The sequence below is a fragment of the Notolabrus celidotus genome, chromosome 18 (assembly GCF_009762535.1).
Source record: "Notolabrus celidotus isolate fNotCel1 chromosome 18, fNotCel1.pri, whole genome shotgun sequence".
NCBI lineage: Eukaryota > Metazoa > Chordata > Actinopteri > Labriformes > Labridae > Notolabrus > Notolabrus celidotus.
The window spans coordinates 14,206,392-14,224,762 of NC_048289.1; the positions used below are offsets into that span (position 1 = coordinate 14,206,392).

Genomic DNA, 18,371 nt, shown 5'->3' on the forward strand with positions numbered 1-18,371 from the left:
GTTTTACATTTTATCTTTCAAAATGTCCTTGAATAAAGCTGAATGTCAAGCATACATGGCAATTTGAAACAGACTTAACAGTTAATATCAAGAGGAGCAGAGGTGACAAGTTTTGAAACCTAGCAACAGTAAGCACTGGTAAGAAGTGCAGTGAAATTAAGGTTGTGTGTGCTGCCAGTGCAAAAAAATAAACGCCCTGAGTGGACACAGACCCTAATTGTGTGCTGATTCACCATTAAAAACTGCAACTGAATGCTAACAGGCTGCTAGTATTTGGTGCTTTTTAGAGCACCAGGTCTGGTAATCCATATATAAGAATCCTGTGAGATAAAGTTCAAGATCTAGAGCTCTTTATGCTGAGTGAGACTCTATAAACACTCATATCTCATCCCTACAGTGCAGCCTTGAAAACATAAAGCTGATGTATTTGGTGTAGTGTATGTCATTATGTCAAGTGTTTTCCCTTATGCAAAGAAAAAACTCCATTCAATCCTGTTGCCAAATTAAGGGTGAAAAACACTCCTTCAACATGTTCAATAGTAACATCATTGTTCATCTCTGCTGAGCGCACACTGCAGGCTTCATGTTGCCATATTGCCCACCGCTTACACTGTGAGATTCTGTCTGCAGCTGCTCACCATTCACTTTTCATCAACTGGGTGTCAAACACTAATGAGGTCATTGCAATATAGCATCTGTAGGAACAAGTGCCCTCTATTTGTCATTCACTCCCATTCAAATCAGATGAATGAACAGCTTAAGGCAGAGAAGCATACATGTGGGTGAAACTCCAAACTAGAGGAATGAGCTCCAAAGAAAATCTGCACACGCTTGAAATATAAGCTTGTTATGCTCCTTTCAGCTGAAGGGCTGTGCCAAAACTTCCAATAGATCCTTGAGGATTCTTCAGCTCTGAAACCAAAAAGAGTAGTACAGTTAATGTTTTCAGTGTTGTAAGTGGTTTATCTTTCAACAAAAAGCACAAAGAGGTCAATGTCACTTCTTTAGGATGGCCCAGTGGGACACACATGCAGGCTAGAAACTTCCCACATTTGTTAGAGAGGGAAAAAACACATAAACAGAGTCTTTTACTTTGTAATATTCATTTATTGTTCAATAAAAATAGATTTTAAAAAAGTGACGTGATGTCTCCTTCATGACTTGCCTGACAGATCTGCCAACGGCTCCTTGTAAACACAGGGCTCTGCTTTATTTATTTACTTTTTAACTGGAAGGGAATTTAAACCCCATTTCCCCCTTCAGCAAAATCTTAAGGCAGACATCTGCCTTCAACTTCAGTGACTTTTGACCTCTGTAGCCCCACATCCACTTTATTTCACATTAAGGGCAGATACAGTACATTCATCCCATAGTCTTTTTGTCTATGTACACGGTCGGTTTTCTGGTTGTGTCTTGTTTTTGCAGTTGGTGCTCGTAAAAACAGCTTTAACAGTGCGAATAAAGAAGACATCTAAGCGCTAACACAAGAGTTCAAGCCATAAGTAAAACCAACTACAGCTCATAACATCAGTTTGTCTTAAGACTTCTTTTTACAGTAGTTACACGTAGATACATTTTTGAATGCAACTGAGCTCTGTAAACACTGTTGGAGGCGCAATTTTTATCTTCCCCTGTAATGACTTCTTCTGAACCTGGAATGCTACAGAAACTGAGGACAGGTTCACCAACTTTACCTGTCACATTGTCTTTGCTTTGACCGATCTGTGCTACATTTGTAAATGCAGGTAATTATAATGGTACATTGTTGCTGAGTCTGTTCTCTGGCAGAAAAAAGTATAAAAAAGAAGTTGCTTCAAAATAAATAAAATCAAACACTGTGAGCCAGCAGTTTGAGCCAAACAGTGATTTTTCTGTTTCTACTCTCTCACAGACTCTAACAGAGAAAGAAAATTGTGGCACAGGTTCCCAAACATGAGTAAGAAAGGGATGGTTTAAAAAATAGCTGGGCCACAACATTCAGCTCAAGTTGACCAAGAAAGAAACAAAGGAATCCTCAAGCTTAATTCAGGAGCAACACTTTGTCTGTTTGTGTATTTGTTAGTTCTGAGTGCAGTGTTACTGGCAGAGTCTTTCCCTTTCAGAAGAGTGGCCTCGTGGATAAGTGGCCTTGTCAAGTAGTTTGTTATAGGAAGTAAGTCTCCAGTTAAAGCTGGGGTTGGTAGTCAGATTTAGATACGCTTTTTGTTATACTGGTTAAAATGATCTTTATGTCTCGATGGCATCAATACATAATGTGTTCTTAAAAAAGAGGTAAAAAAGCTGCTATCTACAGCCGGAGTAAACCGGGGCAAACACCAACCAATCACCGTTTTTGTGGTCCAAAATTTTAAACCAATCAAATCCTGTCCTGCCGTTCTGCCCGCCTCCTACACGTACATTACCCCGGCGTGCACTCCCTGTCCCCTGCCTCTGCTTCCCCTGCCTCTACTGACTTTTCTCAGTTTGGCGTGATAATAAAATCAAACAGGGTAATATTATCTCAGGTCTTTAGTCTTGTCTTATGCAAATAGTGTTGTTCAATAACGTGAACATCGTCAATAACTAACAAGTGCACTATCATGCAAACTAGCAAAACAAACATGTAGGAGGAGAAACTCATGGAGCTGTCCTCCCATTTATACCATGATGGAGTGAAGAAGGGAAAGAGTAGACAGAAATTGCTCTCATCAAACTAACTAATGATTCATAGCCCTGAATGGGACCATGAATCTATTTATAGTCTTGCAGTTAGTGACCCTGCAAGATCCCCAGTCTTTGCAAACTCTTAAATCTCTGACTAAAAGTTCTCATTGTCTTTAACTGTGAGAGGGTGTCGGACAATAGTCTTTTAAAAGTACTTTAAAATCTTTTTCAAAGGCTTCTAGTGTTTGGAAGGCATTAGTTGTATATTATTGTCATTAGTTAACTACAAAAAGCTCTAGTGGAGGGCAGTCCTGGTTTAAAATTTTCAGAGACCTTGTTTAACATGTAGTAAGGATTATTGTGTTACAGCCTGTAAGGATGAAACCTACCCAGTGATTTTGTTATTGAGGTAAATGACTGAAATTCATGCCATGTTAAACTCTCGACTGAACGATGCATGGAAAGGCTCATTCATCTTCTCTGTTTTACTTCTTCTACAAGTCTGCAAAGAAGCTTTCTAAAGCCAGTGGTCACATGATGTCCACAGTGCAGTTTGTGTCTGTTAGTGTAGTCTTCAGTGTGTCACAGAGGCTTAAACTCACATTTTATCCATCTTTTTATGCAGAACTTATTTTGAGGCATTTTAGGAGACAGTCTGCAATACTTGGTATTTTTCTGTGCTAACAAACACCAGGCCTCTTAACAACTTGAGTCATCTCTTTCACACCAGAATCCCTTTGGGAGACCCTGCTCTAGACTGACGGGCACCGACTTCTGATGCATCTGGGAAAACCGCTGAAGCAAACACAACAAAACACTGGACTGGTTAACTTTTAGAACGGCATGAAACAGTACTTCAGATGTACTCAGCAAATTTGTGGAAGAATTAGATGCTTTTCTACATCTATTAGAAGAACATAAAGAGTCAAGTATTGCTTTTTTTTTCTCGTTTTTGAATCTCCAAATTTGCTGGTTTTATTTCATTAGATGACAGTACTTTTTGAGCTACGCTACAACTGAGTCTACTATACAGAGGATTTGCTGCACAGGGGAGAGAACGAGCACCAGAGAGCTGGTGCCAGGCTCAAAAGATACATTCACCACTACCCTCTTTGCCCTCCCTCTCTCTCTCTCTCTCTCTCTCTCTCTCTCTCTCTCTCTCTCTATCTCTCTATCTCTCTATCTCTCTATCTCTCCCTGTCTTGGCTGATTTACTGCCAGACGGTACAGTGGCCAAAAGCAGTTGAGCGACAGGCTGACAGGCCAAATCGTCAGCTGATCGCGTCCCTAAGTGGAGACACCGGCCCCCCTTTGATACTTTTCCCTTCCTTCCTGCCCTCTGAGCCGGGTCCAGAGCCCACATCCTGGGAACACAGGGCCCGGCAGCTACAGCTGACAGCTCTTTGGGAATGACACAATGAGAGAGTTCATAGGGAAAGTCTTGTCCACGTGTTGCAGGGGAGGCCACGATGCTGCCCATGTTGCTTTGGCAACTTTCAAGGATGTCAATCATCCCCGAAATCAGGGTGATGTCCCATTTAAGTCGCCAAGCATCTGACAGCATAAATCCCTCCCCCTTTGTTCCACTTTGTTATTGTTCATTTTGTGTCCATATGAGGGTCTCTGATGTGCGTAAAAAGTGTCTTCTGTACAGGCAAACATTTCATGGAAACAGAAGCCTTTCAGATAACAAGAACACAGCAGAAAGTGTTTTAGCTGCAACTGGGGACGGTAACACCACGAGAGAGAAACAGTGTCAAGTTTCTGAGCCTGTTTGTACAAATATAAAAGTTCCTCAGTTTAAGAAGAGAACATGCTGATTGCATTAACTCTGCTTTGTCACTTTCTCTCTCCTGGAAGATTCACACCGTCGTGGCCCGGCTGTGTTTGAGCGCCAGTGGTGAATACTCCTTTATGCGGACACACAGTTTCCCCCTCAGCCACGGGTTCTGGAGCTCCAAAGGACAGAAATCATCCTGAAGCCATTTTTCTCTGTTGTCCACAACGAGCACAAGGCCAAAGTGCTTCCACTGCTCAGGACTGTAGTACACACACTGCTCCTGCTCGCCGCTGCCTCCACTACCACCAAGCATTCGCCGAGAAACAACGTTCATCTCCTGCACCACCAGCTGGACCATCTCCTGCGCTGATGTTCCCGGGGTTACACAAAGCTGAAACACAGGAGGAGGTAACACTTAACTTTATAAATTCCGATACCTTGATTTGCCAACTGGTTAATAGAAAACACCAATCTCATGCCAATGTCTGACCTGAAAATTAAATGTATATACTTTGATCCCTGTCTGCATGTGCGATGATTCTTAACATTTTTGTACTATTTGGCTTTATTCTGAGTTTTTACTTACTACCAGATCTGTTTGTTTTGTTGAGGCAGATGCCTCTACACTTATTTTGGCTCCATTTAAAATCATACAGATAAATAAACACTCACCTGAAAACAAGCACAGCACCCAAAAAAGCTGACCTAAGCTTAACAGCATCTCAGCTGCAGCTTACCTGTTCCTGCTGTCTGTCGAGTACTTGTTGGAACATTTATTTTTAACATGACACTGATTTATTCAACATATTCTGTACTGTCATTGCAGGCTGTTGTTGTTGTTTCCCACTGAAACCTAATAACTGATTGGAAATACGTGTTTTCCTTCACTGCTCTAAAACAGTGGTTACTTGGACTTCCATTATACCTACAATGTAAAAATAAAGGGCTGCTTTCTGTATAGAACACTGTTTTGTTTATAGCTGATTTTATTTTTGGCTTAAAGATATGGTATCTCTCAATCTTGTGGCCCATTGACACAATGGCCAACTTTCTGTGTGTGTATGTGTTCAGTTGTACCCAGCAGTAACTGATAAACTGATGCCCGTATTGCTATGGACATTGTAGGCCCACTTGAGAGGAGTAGTGCAGGCCACAGGTATATCTTAGTTGTATAATGTGACTATGCTACTAGATACCCAGAAGCATTTCCCCTTAGAATTTTTTTTATTTTGGGGTTTGGGGTCGGGGTCGGGGGTGGGATCTTTTTCTTAATTTATTTTATTTTAGGTTGTTTTTATGTACAGCACTTTGTGTTACAATGGCATTGTATGAAAAGCACTTTATAAATAAAGTGTAATTGATTGATAAACAACTTCTAGCCAAGACTTTGTTTTTCGTGTGCTGCATTGTTTACAGTCCAGTGTTTACAGAACAATTCTGGAAGCAACCATGTGTTCACATCAAAAGTAAAGCAAACTAGCGCCTCTTGTCTAGTTGACTGTTCTATGCTCATTGCATTTCCTGAAGTAGCGTCCATGTTTTGTTTCTGGTGAGTCTCAGTTTCACTGTAAATAATGTCACTCTAGCTTATTTCAGCTGCAAGAACCTGAATGAAACCATTTTTCTCGTGAGTTACTTGCAGCAATCGTTGCTGAGACGTCATTGCATGGATTGTGTTCTGCCTGCTTTTACTCTCCATACTCACTGATACATGATTGGTCAAAACTACTCAGAGTGCAAAGATACTAGGTGTCTGTACATGGACTACTCATCAGTACCCTATCTCTTCTTTTTAGGCTGTGCCATAATAATTTCCAGTCCTGGTTTCTGTTATCAGATCAGCTAAGAAGTTCAAAGATAAATTCCCTTATCTCTACCTTAACGCTGGTCTCCTTTGGCAGACCTGTGCGATACTGCGGGTACACTCTAAGCGTAGCGTGGCAGCCTTTCCTGTTGGCCGAAGGCGAAGGTGAGGAGAGTCTCTGTGTGCCGCTGTCCTCTGATAACGTACGCGCTGGTGGAAGTTGCGGTAAGCAGCGCTCAGCTGAGCAACAGCGGTCCACCGACGAAGGCCTGTGCCACCTTCTCTGCGGCGAGGTGGATGGAGAGGGGCAGGCGGTGTGGTTGCAGTAAGGCTGGTGATGGGCCGATGTGGATGGGGGGAACTCCAGGCTGCTGGTTCTCACACAGAAGGCCTGTCTCTTCTCTGTGATGTGAAGCAGCTCTATCTGCCGGCTGGGTAGGATGAAGTCACTGTCGAACAGCTCCGGAGCTCCCCTCCGCCTTTCCCCTACACACCGAACTCCTCCTACTACTACTACGCCACAGCGCTCACTTTCCCTCCCGTGTTGCGGCTCGGAGGCCTGGAGCACATCTGGTGTGGAATCCCTCAGCACTCCCCCTCCTCTTCCACCACCTCCAAGACACAACCCCCCTCCTGAGCTGCTGCCGTCACTACGCAGATAACCACGAGGATCCAGTGGTGCGGAGGTTGAGAGGGGTGAGGGTGGCAGCAGGTCCAGCTCACGGGGACTTTGTGCGCGGCTGGAATCGTAGTCACTGTCGGTGGTGAGGAAGACCTCAGATGAACCCTCTTCATCTGATAGCCCAGCAAAATCTGCAGATTGGAAGACAAACCAAATCCTATTTTTACACTTATATCGTATAACGGTATGAGACAGGTTACTGTCACAGGAGTTGAATCTAACCTGAGTGCTTACGGCAGGGTTCAGGTGAAGGCATGGGAGAGGGCATGAAGTCTGTCTGAGAGGAGGTGGAGGAAGGCTTGTCAGGCAACACTTCCTTGGAGAAGTCAATAATCCAGCTTATGGAGATGCCTCCGATTGGCTGCTTGTAGCGGGCATACTGCAATGCGTCCATGATCCACCTTGCGTCACGCCACACCTCTTCCATTTGCTGTTGTACAATCATCAAGATCACAACAGAAAATCTCAGTAACAATCATGTGTTGTATTAGATTCATGGGAACACATCTACACTATAATTTTTGAGTTTACAATGTTACAATTGAGTATGTGTATTATTATTTAGTTCTGTATTGTCTTTTGATCTTACTTGGATGTGTTCTTGAACCTGCTGGTGTTTCTTTTTCGCAGCATTGAGCTCTGCCTCAGAGAACGCCTCCCTCAGTGCCTGCTGGGACATGAGGGACTCCAGCTCCAGCAGAGCGGACACTCTGCAGTACTGGCCAATAAAGCTGGGGCAATAGGCATTGAAGTGTACTGTGGGAGAGAAGAAATCCAACAAGAGGACAGAGATATATGAGCCTGCTGTAGTAAGTACAGACATATGTTGATTTAGAAACAGTTGCTGGTGTATTAAATTTGTTCTGAGAGGAACTTTTGGTTTGTGTTCACCTTGGTGCCCCCTGTTGACAAATAGATATCTGCTGATTTGGTCTGTATGTGTAGGTAGTGTTTTATTCCAACATTTCATATCCTGCTTTCTTTCAAAAGTGAAAGTAATCAGAGGTTCTTTTGCCATAGAAAATGTAGAAAGGGCTGTTTTGGCGGCATGAAATCAATCACTTTGTCTGAAACTCTTAACTGTATTGAAAAACTTCTCTCTGATTGTCTGGTTTACTTTTGCAGGTCACACAGAGGCATCAGTGTGATTTTTAGTCTGTCATTACCAGCTAAAAACTCCACACAGGAGCTTTGAATGCAGGATTATGTATAGTAATAACATTAACCAATTGTATGCCAGTAATTTGATAAACTGACCTAGTTCAAAGATCTGCAGGGGCAGGGTGAGGAAGCCAGAGCGAGGTGAATATGGATTATTCTGCCCAGGAGCTGTGCACACTTCATCTGAAGGTGGCAGAAGAAGCAGGAAGGACACTTTCTCCCCAAACTCCACCACTTCCTGGCTGTAGATACGAAAGTCCTGGGCCTAGACACACAAAGACAAGTAATCTTTGCTGGCATTTGGACCCACAGAAAACACAATTTACATATTGTTAAGTCTGACCTCAAAGCGTTGACAGAATGAGGACATTGTGACCCCTTAAATCTTTGTTTCTTTTGCATTTCTTTACTTTTTTTAATCTTTAAGAATGTCTTTATTTTAAGGCCTCTTAATCTTTTATCTGATTGATAGAATTACAAGTTCCTGGTTGCACTCAAACCACAAACAGTCACAGTTGCAGACTATGGATCCCAGACAGCAGGGCCACCATGAAGTCAGTGTTCACTTATTTAAGTATCTTGAAAGTGAAACCGTGGCTCCAACTCCAATACTGGAAAAAGATGCTCGGTACGTTGCATATGCATGGTTTTCTATGATTAGAAGTTATTGCATATCACTGATGGGCTGTTTGAAAACAAATTTATGACTTCAGACAACGTTCTAATGACTGACCAGTCTATCCATATGTAAATTATTTTGAGTATTTATGTTTACATTCATATAACTCTTCATTGGACTCTGCAGCAGTCTGTGAAGTTCTGTATTGAACAAGGAGAAACTGTGGGTGGTAAAAGTTTATAGCCAAACGTACAATGGTTTCCATTGTACTGGAATTCAAACCATGTCCTTTAAGAAAAATCATGTCGAATTAGTGGTCTAACCAAAACTGGCTGACTATCCAATGGAACCATTTTCATTTCTTTGAGCTCTTGCTACTGCTTGCCTCAAGACGTTGGCTTGAAATCTTTTGAGCACTTTCTCTTGGTTCCATTTCTTCAAATTCGTCAAAATCAGTTAAACAGCACACAATGTGAAAGAAATGGTTGTAATAATAATAATAATAATAATAATAATAATAATAATAATAATAATAATAATAATAATAATAAAGCTGCGCACAGTGTTAGATTACTCTTGGTTAAACTCTGACCTGATTGCCCGGGACGTTAATGTGTGCCATTAGGTCCTTGATGGCACTGCGCAGGTCCTGCAGGAGGCGATGTGGAGCACTCTGTTCTTCACTGTCCATTTCCAACGACTCCTCCAGGGAGCTGAGAGCCTGCAGCCACTGCCACTCCTCTCTAAGACGACAGAGATGCACACATTCAAAGGTATACTACCAATACACATCACAGGTATCTTTGACATTGACATTATATTGAGGTATTTGTGTGTATGAGTTGTGTTTTCCCAACCTGGACACGTTGCAGTTGTCACGAATTTTGGTGTGACAAAGCACATTGGGTAGCTTCTGCGGCACCAGCGCTCTGATCTGCTCCACTGATGTGCACAGCTTCAGATAGCCAAGGTACAAACCTGGAGATAACATCTTCCTGCTCCGCCTGTGGTAGGCCAGCTTCTCCTGGGAAAAGGCATACAGACAAGAATTAAAGGGGCGGATGCGGCACAAAGAGTGGGTTGTCTCTTAATTGGAAGGAAAGAGGTTCGACCCCTAGCACTTACAATCTACTCGTTGAACGCGCTGAACCTTGTATTGCTCTCAGGCTAGGTTCACACTGCAAGGCTTAATGCTCAATTCAGATTTTTTGCTCAGATCCGATTTTTTGTTAGTCTGTTCACATTACCATCTATAATGTGACCTGTATCCAATTCCAGTGTGAACTGTTTGCGGCTCCGAACTGCCCCGCATGTGCAAAAGAAAAGTAACAATGACATCACATGCAGCTGTTTCAAAAAAGTAAACATGGAGGAAGTCAGTGTTTTCGCCTTTGTTACAAAGTTTTTGTGCAGTGGGAGCCGGAAAATGAATAACCAGGTGCGGAGGAGGTCAAGTATCAAGAAAAAGAGAGCCAAATTGCTGGTTTCGGCTTTAGGAGGAGCTGTGGCCGCAAATACGATTGAAAAGTCTATGTGGATGTCAGGAGTGGTGGGTCTGCGACGTTAATAGTTTCACAGAGACAGAGTTTATTCAAAACTTCCGGATGTCGAGGGTAACTTTCAATTACATCTGTCAGCAACTCTACCCAAGACTCCTTCGGCAGACGACTCAATTGACTTGCTCCATCGTTGCTATCTTCCATTTTTGCAAGGCTACCGCCGCGCAGAATTGTGGCGTGTGTCGCTATAAAGTGACATGAAAGTATCAAATGCACATCAAATCCGCCTTGGCCATTCACACTGAGGTGGCATTGAAAAAAATCTGATCTGTATCTGATTCAAAACAACATATGGAAGTGGTCTAAATTTGATTTGAAAAAAATCTGCCTCACACTGCCTCTAAAAATCTGACCTGGTCACCTGACCCCCAAAAAATCGGATCTGGGCCACTTTTGCCTGCAGTGTGAACATAGCCTAAGTCACATAGCCAGCTGCGTGTAGATTAGCTGGCACTGAAAGATACTTTGTACAGTAGCGTCTGCCATAAGTGTGTGTGCAGTCTACACACTATTACAAACACAAGGGTGGTACATTAGTGGATTGTGTGGTAAGGCTGATACTGTAAGCATCCTTGCATTTATTCCAATGATGTTTTTCCATGTTTTGTTTTTGTTTGTCTTAAAAGACTTCAATCTTGTTGTTCCAACATGTTTAAAATGGAAGTCGGTTTGAGAACAGGCCCAGGAGCACATTTTTATGTATTTCATCATAAAATTTGTTCAAAACTGGCCACAAAACAAATATTTCAGTGAAATGTGGTTTTGCCAAAGGGAGTCTCCACCATTGTTTTGGAACCACACAGCCAGGCCAAGTTACACTGGAGACAGCATGGCATTGCAACAACAGGATCAAGTTCACCGGGCTATATAGACAAAATCAACTTGTGGTTCAGTTCCAGATTGTGGTCGCTCTGAACAAAACAACCACAGAGCATTAGTTACAAAACACACAACAACAACAATTAGCTCGATAACCATCATAACACCCACAATGCCGTGTAAAACAAATGTAGCTTTTTCAAATTTAATAGCCTGAATGAGCAGCTTCTCAATATACAGGACTTTCAGCTGATAAACATTCATGTTCTGTTGGCATCGCTCCAAGATTTGACCTGACATGTGGCATCCTAATTAACTTGACGGCAAAGTCCATTGAGAATGAAAAAACAGATGAATAGAAGGAGGAGAGTCATGATGATTAATGTTTGTCTAAATAAAGAGTGTCTGCACAAGCTGGCCTCATAATTAGAAGCACATTTTAATTTACAATCCTTTTGTGTCAGCCGCAGAGTCTTGTGTTTACTGGTGTTCTGTGAATGGGAGTCACAACAAAAAAAACAAAGTTTTGGGGGCATTTTGTCATTACTGACTCTACATTGTGTCATCTTGTTAAAATGCAAAATATGAGCCTGATAAAAAGATACAACCACCTCTCATATTTTGGAGAGCAGTCTGTCACCTAAACAGCAGACAAAATAACTAATTTGTCATTCCTGAATGAACTTTGATTCATGTTAGACTCACATGGAGCGTGATGAGGAGCATGTCCAAGGCGCTGGGTTCTTCAGGAGAGGAAATGGACTTGCGTTGGAGCTGGAGTTTGCAAAGCTGTGTCCAGCGCACCCCCTCCAGGTTGGGACAGGTGTTCATGTCTTTCAGGAGGACGAGCAGGGCATTACCGTGTTTGTCTTTGATTGGCTCAAAATACACCTGACCGAGGTCCTGGGTACCCAGCATGCCCTGAGAAAAGAGGTCAGATAATGATGATTTTTTTTGTTTCCATTTTTAAGACCATGAGGTCACAAAGTTATCAAAAACATTGTTATTTAAAGCTGGGGTTGGTGGTCAGATTTAGATGCACTTTTTGTTATACTGGTTAAAATGATCTTTATGTCCCGATGGCAATCAATACATAATGTGTTCTTAAAAAAGAGTGAAAAAAAGATCTACAGCCGGAGTAGACCTGGGAAAACACCAACCAATCACCGTCATTAGGGTCCAATTTCTAAAACCAATCAAATCCCGTCCTGCCATTCTGCCCGCCTCCTGTGCGTACATTTCCCCGGCTTGCACTCCCCATCCCCTGCCTCTGCTTCCCCTGTCTCTTTTTACTGCCCCTCTCGCTCGACCTCGGGCCTGTCCCCTCTGACCTGATGAGGTGCTTTGCTCAGGACTGTAGTCCGGATCAGAGTCTAAAAAGCTCTCACCACCGGGGCTCTGACAAGCTAAATAACTAATGACATCTGGTAAGTCATACAGAAAATGTAGATGTACTGTAGCATCCGTCCAGACGCTGTAGGGAAGACGAGCAGATTCGTTGAGCTCTAATAACTGGTCACTGTCGGCCGTGTGCACGCCAACCAACAAAGCTACAATTTGAATTAATTAAAAACATCTCCTGCCTGTCTCTCCTCTCTCCCACTCCCTGTGAGTTGTGAGTATTCACAATAGCCATGTTTGTTTGTGTTTTTAACTTTCACGAGGACCGGCTTTGGTCACAATCATATGGTCGTGAATCAGCTGCGCTTGTGCACGTGAGCGGGGGCGTCGTTTTGCAGGAGCGCTGAGCGGCTCCGATGGGAGGGGGGGAGAAAAGCTACATTCAAATTAATGCTAGTTTTCCGTGACTACCAACCCTAGCTTTAAGTTAGTAACAATTTAAGAATCGATAGAACTTTTAAAGCAGTGTTTATGAATATTCAGAGATGCTTTACACAAATAAAAAATACAGAAATACAAATGGAACATTCAGATGTTTGACAGGAGAGGCAGTGGGAGTCAGATAATGTAGGCTAAGATGTGGTGCTTGGTCCTGGTGAAGGGGTCCGACAGTGGCTCTGTGGTGGCAATTGGGGGAGTGCTGTTGGAGGAGGTAGGTCAGGTATGAGGGTCTAGATTATAAGGGCATTGTGAGCGGTCTTGAAGTAAATGCAATGTTGTGTTGGGAGCTAGTGAAGGTGTTGAGGGATGGGTGTGATGTAGTCTCTGTAGCGGAAGCAGGTGAGCAACCGGGCAGCTGAGTTCTGAACATTTTGTAGTTTTGTAGGTCTGTGGAGGGTAGGCCGAGGAGAACATTTTTGCAATAGCAGAAATATAGCCTTTATGGTCTACTGAGCATTGTACAAACCTGTAACAGTGAGACAGCCTGCAGCATCTTAAGGCGAGTCTGCAGAGTGCAGGAGCAGGAGGACTGGGAGGGAATGAGACACTGCTGCAGCCAGGGGATCTCTTCCCAGAGGTATGACACCTGAAACATGGATCAGAATATTTTACAAAAGCATTTATGTAAAGTAAAAACTAATATCCATACAAAGAAACTGACTGTAGACATATTTGCTTTCTTTCATATGCATAACTTATGTCTGAATTATTGTTAATGTATAATGGCCTTAAAGTATGCATCTATTTGTCTTTCAGATTAAGCTTTAAAATAGTACATTTCTATCTTTCTCTTTTTCTGTCTCTCCTCCTCTCCGTCAGTCTACCTTAGTAAACCAGAGGAAGTCCTGCATGAGGGAGCTTGGGTAAGAGTCTTCAACCTCTACAATAGGAATCTGGTCTTCTGGAGTCACCAACACATTGTCATCTCTGTAGAATATGGTCGTCAAATAGAGACCTCTGAAAGGTAACAAAGAACGAGCACCAAGGTTTTAAAGTCATCAAAAATAACAAAATGACAATCATGGTTTACTGAGACGAGATGTAAATCATGTCAAGACATCAATAATTAATGAAAAAATAGCAGAAAAAGTAACCACATTTGCCACATGCATGGTAATATAACCGTTTTGTTAATATGACCTACATCCTGGAGGTCAATTATTGAAGCGTCACATTTTAAACACAAAGGTTGGTCAGTTTTATTTGATTTTTTTTTTACCTTTTCAAGCTTTTTACAAACTTGCTGTTGGTTTGGAAGAGGTGGCGCAAACTTTTGGACACTGAGTGTTTCCTCCCTTGTGTTGGAGCTTTGCACTGCTCTGTGTGGACAAGATGGAGACTCAAGTTGATTTTATCAGAAGAGGAATAATAGAGTCAGAAAACTTAATTCAAGTTAATGTTCAGGTTATCTTCATGCTTAAAGTCACGGCACATGAACCAAACTGTGGAATGACTGTGATTGGTTGTGTGATTTTCTTGCTAAAACCAATGAAACCCTCCGTCCTGACAAACTCTGACACATCTCCTCCGCTGACAGGCTGTTACTTAATTGACAACCAACCTGACATGTCCAACAACACGGGCTCAGTGGAATGTTTTTCGACATTTCATGCGTTCCAGTGGCGCGGCACCGTTTGACAGTCATGCTGGCTTCCAGCAGCAGACTATGGGCCTTCAGGGAACCACTAGCTCTTATATCCCACAGGAACACTAAATGTGTGTACATGTATATATGTGTGTGTGTGTTTACCTGCATATACTATGACTGCTGGAGCATGGCATGTCTTGAGCTACAGCCATGTGAGTGGAGCCAAGGAGCTGTAGTAATTTGTGTGTGTGTGAGTGAGTGTGTGTGTGTGTGAGTGTGTGTGTGTGTGTGTGTGTGTGTGTGTGTGTGTGTGTGTGTGTGTGTGTGTGTGTGTGTGTGTGTTAACCCTTTGCCACTCACTGACAGGGAGGTCAGTTAAGTCTGTGGGGACATGTTTATTTTTAGTGGGCCCAGAGGGGGTTGGAGGCAAGAGAGGGAGGTGTGTGTGTGTGTGTGTGTGTGTGTGTGTGTGTGTGTGTGTGTGTGTGTCTGTGTGTGCGTGCCTGCGTGCGTGCGTACGTGCGTACGTGCGTGCGTGTGTGTGTGCGTGTGTGTGTGGACGCCTGTTGGTAAGATAACGCACCTCCCAACTCATTAAAAATACGAAGTCCAAAAAACCCCTCCACAGATTCCCTCCCAGGTGATCATACACCAGTCCCCAGGCCACTTAAAGTCAATAAATCCCCCCATTCAGAACCCCAAAAAGAGCTAATTTTCTCTTCAGGTGGATGAATCAAGGTGGAGTAATGTGAAAAAACAGCCCCCTTCGACCCCTCTCACCTCCCTAAATTTCTCCTTATTCACGAGTCTGTGCAGCTCCAGTCGTCTTGGCTTAGGTCCCTGTTTGACACTGAGTAAGACAGACAAGTAGGGCCGACTGCGAGGGTGCCCGTGTTAGTCAAGGCCTCTTTCACAGTTTAATTAATAGTGTTTGGACAAGATGGAGAATGTGGTGCGGGCTGCATACATGGACATGTGGGGGAGACTCGGATTTGAAAGAGAGAGCATGTACTTGAGTATTTGTATCTGTGTGTGCCTGTCTATCTTTATGTGTGTATATGTAAGGACAGTAGACAGGACGGCTGTAGGGGGGTGTAAGGGGGGGAGTCAGTGTTAATTTATGCCCTCTCCTGACTCCAGCCCAGGACTCGTCTCTCACAGGAATAACAAACATGACCCCGGGACACGCCACCTCGGCTACCGTGCCTGAACTCTTGAGCTCAATCAGTCGCCGTCTGAAGCACCCAGAGCTACTCAATAGTGACTATTATGCTGCGTCTCGCCCTATTGCAAATACGGTCTGGCCACAGTGGACAATAGTAAGTGGGGCTGAGTGTGTTTGGGTGAGAAAAGAGAGACAACCTGCTCAATGCTAAATGCAGTTTGCCGTCATGTAAAGGAGTCAGTGTGGACGGATTTTGACACTTATGGGAGCAGCTTACAGCTAGCAGTGTTTGGGGATATAAACAGCCCGTAGTAAGGGACGTTGATCTGTATTTTGTCACAGAGAGAGAAGTTTTTGAGCAAAGGAAGGGCTGAGTCATGGAAAGACGCATACAGGGGGTGAGGGGGTTGTTGAGACAGAGGGGAGGGTATTATTTTTGAGTTGGCATGCTGTCTTTGGGTGTACGGCCCCCAAAGTACTTGTCGTGCTTGAGATTGTAAAGTGTCTGTCAAGGTGAGATGAAAAACAGCAATTGGTGAGACGTGCTACACCTGCAAGTCGAGGCGTCCATCGCTCATGTTTGTGTTTGTTTACACAAAGAATGTTTCTGCAACATGAACTGCTACACAGTGGCTAAAAATTCAGAAGTGTTTGTTTAAAATGTGACGGGTGTAGTGAAAACGACAGAAGCTCAGGTTAACGTCAGAGGCTCATGACACGGCTCAGGGTGCATGTCACTTCACTTACAGCTCCTGTGAGGAGTTTTGTAGCCAGTTACGAAACTAACTGAGATTAATACTGGTGCCCTGTGTGCCCTTAAAAAGCAACAAGATTGATCATTTCAACATACTAGTTTTTGATGCTTTTATCTGCTGCTGCTGCTGGGTCGGTTAAGACAAGACCAGTTGTGATTCTGTGTCCGGCGGGACAGTAAGACTCTGAATTTTACAGACTTCAGGGTGTCAGACAATTGGCATGCTGCAAAAAAGCCTTTCTCTACATTTGCTGTGACAAAGACTCACAGTGAGTGATATGTTTGACTGTTAAAACACAGCAGAATGAGATTTCCATCCACACTTTTCACACATGTACAGTACAAGATCAGCAAAGAGATTACAAGTCCAGATTTGTCCACAGTGGGCACAAAAATCAGAATGAACCAAAAGTTCCTCACGGGAGCTTTAAACAGTTACCTGAGCTGAGAGCTCAACTTCATTTTAGTCACAAAGTTTGGAGCGGTCACCCTACAGAATAATTAGCTCCATGTAATTCCATATTAAAAGCAATACAGCATTTTATCTTCTATAACGTTCTCACTCCCAGGTGTCTCGGGTTGGATTTCACCAGGGGTCAACCATGTGAACCGTTAAAGGGCTTCTATTTCTTTTCAGTCATTCAGGTAAACAATCCAAAGAATCAATGATAATAACGTTGTTGGTACCATGGCAGACGCAGTGGCGGTGAGCTTCTTTTATCTGTCCAAGTAGCTGGTCCAAAGCCTCCTTCTGACCTCTCTGACGTGGAGCACGGCCATCAATATCCCTCCAACCTGCAGACAGAGAAGACCATATTTTCAAAAGAAATGATTTTGTATTGTTCTGCAGAAAAGGTGTCACAACTTGTAAGATAATTACACTTGTTTTTACAACTTAATGTGAGACACATTTTCAGCCATGAGGCTTTGATGAGCCTTTTGCACAAATATTTGTGGCATCCAGGGCATGAATCCTACTCACTTTGATAACACTATGTGTTTCTTCTTAGGTTTGGTATCACCAAAATTTGAATAATCCTGACTGGCAGTTTTTACTGAACTAAAACCAAGAGAGACATCTTTCATCATATTTTCCCAAGTGGCGCCAAGGGAAAATATCAGACGCCAGATCAGATGCAGACCAGCAGTCTGCGTCTGGTCATAAGTCAGTGAAGACTACTTTTATACTTTATCTAAAAATTCTGCAACATCAGCCAAGATTGACTACTGTCTGTAGTTTCCTTTTGTTATGGTGTCTAAACCTTGTAAGATTTGTATTAAGGACAGGTTTCTGCAAGGGAAAAAAACAGGTTGTTCTCTCAGTGGAAAATTTGAATACATCAACATTAAATAGTTTATTTTGAAATTGGCAATGGTCTACAGAGCACAAACTTGTTTAGATGAAAATAAACCTGACTTTGGACTATAATGGAATACTTTTTCATTTGGAACATACCTCTAGATCACAGGACCCAGCTGTAGGCTCCCTGAGGCTTGCAAAATACGGGTTGATATTGTACATTCTCTTTCTTCCAGTAGTTTGAATAATAGTTGATAAGAATCTAAGTTATATTTGCCTGACAAAGCATGTACACATAAGAATATTTCAATATGATGCTTTACAATATGATGTGACAAGATACAGGGTGGCAACACGATACCACACCACATCACAACACAAATTAAATGGTTCTACATGACACGATACACTACACCACATGACATGAACAATGAGATATGACACGACATTACACAACACAAACGATGCCATAGGAAAGAGGCCCTTAATAGGCGGCCCCCGAACTGTTATTCGTTCACTCTGTGTTTTGGTCGGGTCACCGCGTGTTTACCGGGACTTGTCTCCAAGTCAACGATACGTAGACAGGCTGACAGGCTAGGTCACTTAGAGTTCACTGCTGCGAGTGTAATTTTTAACTTTCACTTTCGTTTTTTGG

At 42.9% G+C, this 18,371-nt stretch overlaps 1 protein-coding gene across 4 annotated transcripts in view; it reads right to left on the reverse strand.

The window, feature by feature from the left end:
* Nucleotides 1–1,086: 1,086 nt before the first annotated feature.
* LOC117830438 (ankyrin repeat and fibronectin type-III domain-containing protein 1) overlaps nt 1,087–18,371 on the reverse strand; it is a 223,704-nt gene continuing 206,419 nt past the window's right edge. For 2 of the 4 annotated variants that reach the window (XM_034708559.1, XM_034708562.1), the window contains 12 exons: nt 17,104–17,211; nt 14,129–14,228; nt 13,734–13,866; nt 13,376–13,495; nt 11,773–11,988; nt 9,547–9,713; nt 9,282–9,432; nt 8,167–8,335; nt 7,499–7,665; nt 7,144–7,339; nt 6,301–7,040; nt 1,087–4,814 (listed from right to left, as the gene is read on the reverse strand). In XM_034708559.1, the coding sequence (XP_034564450.1) occupies nt 4,506–4,814; nt 6,301–7,040; nt 7,144–7,339; nt 7,499–7,665; nt 8,167–8,335; nt 9,282–9,432; nt 9,547–9,713; nt 11,773–11,988; nt 13,376–13,495; nt 13,734–13,866; nt 14,129–14,228; nt 17,104–17,211 (2,576 nt within the window). In that variant the 3' untranslated portion in view covers nt 1,087–4,505. Of the gene's footprint in view, nt 4,815–6,300; nt 7,041–7,131; nt 7,340–7,498; nt 7,666–8,166; nt 8,336–9,281; nt 9,433–9,546; nt 9,714–11,772; nt 11,989–13,375; nt 13,496–13,733; nt 13,867–14,128; nt 14,229–17,103; nt 17,212–18,371 lie in introns of all 4 variants that reach the window. The other 2 variants (XM_034708558.1, XM_034708560.1) reach the window with 1 other exon arrangement.